General features: G+C 39.3%; 1 protein-coding gene across 6 annotated transcripts in view; it reads left to right on the top strand.

Annotated features, from left to right (window-relative positions):
- The window catches only part of lgi3 (leucine-rich repeat LGI family, member 3), a 38,990-nt gene extending 34,199 nt beyond the window's left edge, over positions 1–4,791 (top strand). For 3 of the 6 annotated variants that reach the window (XM_073909813.1, XM_073909812.1, XM_073909814.1), the window contains one exon: positions 1,115–4,791. In XM_073909813.1, the coding sequence (XP_073765914.1) occupies positions 1,115–1,844 (730 nt within the window). In that variant the 3' untranslated portion in view covers positions 1,845–4,791. 6 annotated transcript variants of the gene reach the window in all.
- The last annotated feature ends 231 nt before the right edge of the window (positions 4,792–5,022 follow it).

Here is a 5,022-nt window from a genome sequence, read left to right as displayed (position 1 = left end):
ATTGCTTTGGCCACATGCATGTTTTCATTTGGGACTCCAAACAAAGCCATTACCGGATTAGGTTGAAGTCTTAAATTGAAGGCTGAGTTTAAAATCTCAAATATTGAAGACCAAAATCGTCTCAGTTTGTCACATGACCAGAACATATGGGTTAGGTGTGCCTTGCATGAGTTGCTACGATCGCATGTTTCATCTATATTGGGGTAGATTTTGGCCAGTTTGGTTTTTGCTGTAGTGAATACGCTCAAGAATTTTCATCTGAATCAGATTAAGACGCGCACATGATGAAGTCTTGTTTATAATTTCTACTGCTAAACGTTTGATTTTAAAAAATCTTGAATGGATATAAAAATCCTTATAATCAATTAAATAATTTATAAAAATAATCAGTTGAAAAATCTTGAACGATAATAAAAAGTCAAAGTCAAAGTCAAAGTCAGCTTTATTGTCAATTCAGCCACATGTACAAGACATACAGAGAATCGAAATTGCGTTACTCTCAGACCCAAGGTGCTTAACATTAATATAAAATATATATATAAAAAATAGTAGGGTTTAAGAAAAAAAGAAAATTTAGAAAATTTACAGTAATGATGTGACGTAGTTCCAGAAACTTCCTACTTTCAGTTTACCCATTTGACTTTACGGCGGGTTTCTTTTGACGTTTTAAAGAATATCAAAAAAAGAATACCGTTAAAGAACGGCGAACGCATCAAGAATAAAAGCCTCGTCTGCTTTGTGAGGTGCTCGCGCAGTCAGCGGAGGTCTGGACATGGCACCAGGCGAAAGTATATATCAACCTTACTTGTTTAAAAACAGTTTCTTTCTTATACTGAAGACAAAGAAGATATTTGGAAGAATGCTGGAAACCTGTAACCCTGGATTTCCATAGTATTTGTCCTACTATGAAAGTCAATGGTTACAGGTTTGCAGCATTCTTCCAAAATATCTTCTTTTGTGTTTAACAGTAGAATGAAACTCATAAAATGTTTGATGAGAGGGTAAATGGTGAGTTATTGTTTATTTGTGGTCAACTGTCTATTTAATTTTGATGTAACACATTTATGTGTCAATATCATCACTAACTACTGTGAAATCACCTTGTTGTTGTCAGATGGGAGGATGGTCCATTGCGATTTGTCAAAATCCAGGACATCGACACCACCCGAGTCCGAAAACCCAACTTCATCGAGACTTTCCAGATTGAAGGAGACTGGTATTTTGCAGTAGTCGACAGCTCCAAAGCCGGTTCCACCAGCCTGTACCGCTGGAACAGCAACGGGTTTTACTCACACCAGTCCCTCCATCCCTGGCACAGAGACACTCACATTGATTTCCTGGAGGTGGACGGCAAACCTCGCCTCATCCTCTCCAGCGCCTCGCAGCCCCCGGTGGTTTACCAGTGGAACCGCAGCCAGCGCCAGTTCGTTTTCCACTCTCAGATCACCGATTCGGGCGACGTTCAGATGGTCAAGCACTTCTGGGTGCGGAAAGTGCTGTATTTGTGCCTCACACGCTTCATCGGAGACTCCAAGATCCTGCGCTGGGACAACCAACGCTTTGTGGAGATCCAAACCCTGCCATCTAGGGGCTCAATGGCCGTGTATCCCTTCAGCGTCGGAGTGAGGCTTTACCTCCTGCTGGGCAGCGATTATTCCTTCTCCAGGATTTACCTGTGGGACGAGCTCACCCAGCGCTTCCTGCCCTTCCAGGAGCTCAACATGCTGGCACCTCGAGGATTCGCCATGGTCTCAGTGGACAATAAGGATATTCTGCTGGCGGCCAGTTTTAAAGGGAAGACCATGGCGTATCAGCATCTAATAGTGGATCTCAGTGCCAAATAGGAGGCTGGAGATGTTTCCCAACCCTATTCCTGGAGGCACACCAACAGTACATATTTGGGAGGTCTTCCTAATCTGGCCCATTCACTTCAGGTTTTGGAGTCTCCTCTAATGTTCTGATGAGTTGGTCCAGGTGTGTCTGATTAGGGAGAGGTTGAAAATGTGTACTGTTGGCGTGCCTAAAGGAACAGGGTTGGGAAACACTGGTTTAAATGTGCCACTGATTTAATAACCTCAATTGTTCCCTGATATCTACATAGTAGGTATGCGGCTTAGGTAAGTTTTGCCTCCAGAACAGTTTTATATGCTCAGAATTACCCTAAGAATGGAATTACCCTAAGAATGAAACGCTCTGTTTTGATTTTGGTAAGGATATACATTTTGAGGGTGCTTTCACACCTAGACTTTTGTTTCGGAACCCGTCTCGTTTGCCCAGTTGGCGCAGTTCGTTTGGCATATGTGAAACCAGCAATCGCGCTCGGATCCGCACCAAAACAATCGGTCCGAGATCGCCTGAATGAGGTGGTCTCGGCTCAATTGAAACGAACTCTGGAACGGATCGATTGTAGTGAGAAAGCGATACAGTGCGAGCCCGGCTATATCACAGTGTATTATGGATATGGCATACGGCTATATAAAGAGAGAATTATAAGTAGGGCGGGAGGTCTTTCCAGACATCCCAAGTCTCCCGGAAGTTTCGGGAGTCTCCCGCAAATGCTCCAGGATGCCTGGAAAGTCTCTGTAATGTAATTGCAGGAAATTTTCCGAGTGATAATCTCCCGTAAATTTCACGTTTTCCTCCCGGTCCTTAAATACGTTGCGCATCCTACTCACCCCTCACCACTGCATCCCTCTTCGTTCTTCAGACACGTCGCTCGCACCCTGTCAAACACCACCACCCTCCCCTGACAGCTAAGCGGGACTCTTTGCAAAATAAACCGTGAAACTCTGACCAATGTGAGGAGAGTTTACTTACACGTGACTTGTTTTTAGCTCTTTTGGTACGTTTAGAAACTTTGCCGTGTGAAAGCGAACCGCACCAAGAGCAAAGAGCAACAATGTAACAATTTTAATCCTTGTTTCGGAACAACTGAATTGATTCACTGGTGTGAAAGCATCCTGATTGAATACACACACACACACACACACACATAGCATGTTGCACTCGGGAAGACACATATGCAAAGTAATCATACTTTATTTTCAAACAATATTTGAAATCGAGTAGACGCCTTGTTAACAATCTTTTCAACTGAAGTGATGGAGAGGTTTATTTTAGCTAGAAGGAGTGAGCACGATATCTTTTAGCCACCAGAGTGACCTAGTTTGCTCCTGAGTTGTATTGTTGATGAAATATAGGCTTTAATATATTTATATTTGACATAAGGAACGGAAGAGGTGTATTTAGAGTCGTACTTTGAAACGTTAACCTACAGTTGAAGTCAGATTTATTAGCCACTCTTTGATTTTTTATTCTTTTTTAAATATTTCCCAAATGATGTTTAACAGAACATTTTCACATTATGTCTGATAATATTTTTTCTTCTGGAGAAAGTCGTATTTGTTTTATTTCGGTTAGAATAAAAGCGGTTTTACATTTTTTTAAACACCATTTTAAGGACAAAATTATGAGCCCCTTTAGGCTAATATTTTTTTCGAAAGTCTACAGAAGAAACCATCGTTATATAATACCTTGCCTAATTACCCTCACCTGCCTAGTTAACCTAATTAACCAAGTTAAGCCTTTAAATATCACTTAAAGCTGTATAGAAGTATATTTTGGACAGTAATATCTTCTGTATTTTAGTAGATCTATTATATGAGAGACTTGCATTGTTTACTAATAAGTTGATCTAATTGGGTTTGCATTGTAAACATTAAATAAAAGTTAAAAAGCGATTACTTTTTATTTATTATATTAAGTTTTTAGTTACAATACTCCCCAAATAATTCCGCATAAATCTGCAGATTTTTTTTTACAAAATTCTCTCTAGAAACAGCAAACAAATGTCTGCAGATTCAGTCTGGCCCTACTCGTGACTCCTTCAACATGATTGACAGCACTATGATGTGCATCTTTCTGCTCCATCTCTGTTTAAAACTATTTTAATGGCAGCAACTGTTGTATAAAGCCGATGTATTTGCAAGCATGCTTATGAAAAAAGATCATTGCATTTTTTCCTCATGCGATACGACAGTTATTTCTTATCCACATTACATAATATGAAACAACTCATTAAGGGCGGAATTGCCTCCATATCATCAGTTATAACTGCATTCTGATAGTGTGTGTGGACAGGACATGCTCACACAATGTCGAAACAACTTTTATAGTGCTATAACTTACAATATTATATCATATATAATCCATTGCAGATATTTCACAAGATTTCTGATGCATCTGAAATGAAATATAATCATTTTCAAAATATTTATTATTGTTTAAATCAAGCTGGACCGCTTTTTGGACGTATGTGCATTAACACAACATGATAATGCATTGGTGTGAATGCTAATATAGTTATTTTTGTTGGTGCAAATGATCCTTGAGCCCTCATCAGCATTAAAAATATATAATATTTGGGTCTTTTCTGCCAACTGTAACATCTGCCACATGCACTGGAGTTATTACCTGTATGCTACCCTAATAGGATGTACATTGTTGAGCGGTTTCATATATAAAATTGAAATTATATTTTTAGACAGACACTGTACTTCCTGATTAATGTGTCATCTGGATTAAAATGCTGGCGGGATATTATGTGTAACCCAGAACAATAACATGAACATTTACTGTGAACACTGTTCAGGCTTTTCTATGCAGGTCATTCATTGAACACACCACAGTACTAAACTGCTAATCACTGTAAACCTTCTGTCATCAGCATGTACTGCAATAAAGTCATTTCACACAATAAAAGGACATCATCTGTTTATTTTCCTGCACATGTATCTGCAGTTTCCCGTGTCGTGTCTTATATTGTTGAATTGATTTTCTCTGGGGTGTAAATGAAGTGAATACGCGTGTATTTGATCATTTTCAGGCTGAACATCTACATGCCTCATTGAGACCATTTCATACAGCTACTAATGAAATGATTTCTCATTTATTAATCAAGGTTATTTACGTGTTCAGTGTTCATCGCTGGATTCTGACGTTTGTAATCTATTTTAATAGACG

Source organism: Danio rerio, chromosome 8 (genome assembly GCF_049306965.1).
Source record: "Danio rerio strain Tuebingen ecotype United States chromosome 8, GRCz12tu, whole genome shotgun sequence".
In the NCBI taxonomy this organism is placed as follows: Eukaryota; Metazoa; Chordata; class Actinopteri; order Cypriniformes; family Danionidae; genus Danio; species Danio rerio.
This window is presented reverse-complemented; position numbering and strand designations above follow the sequence as displayed.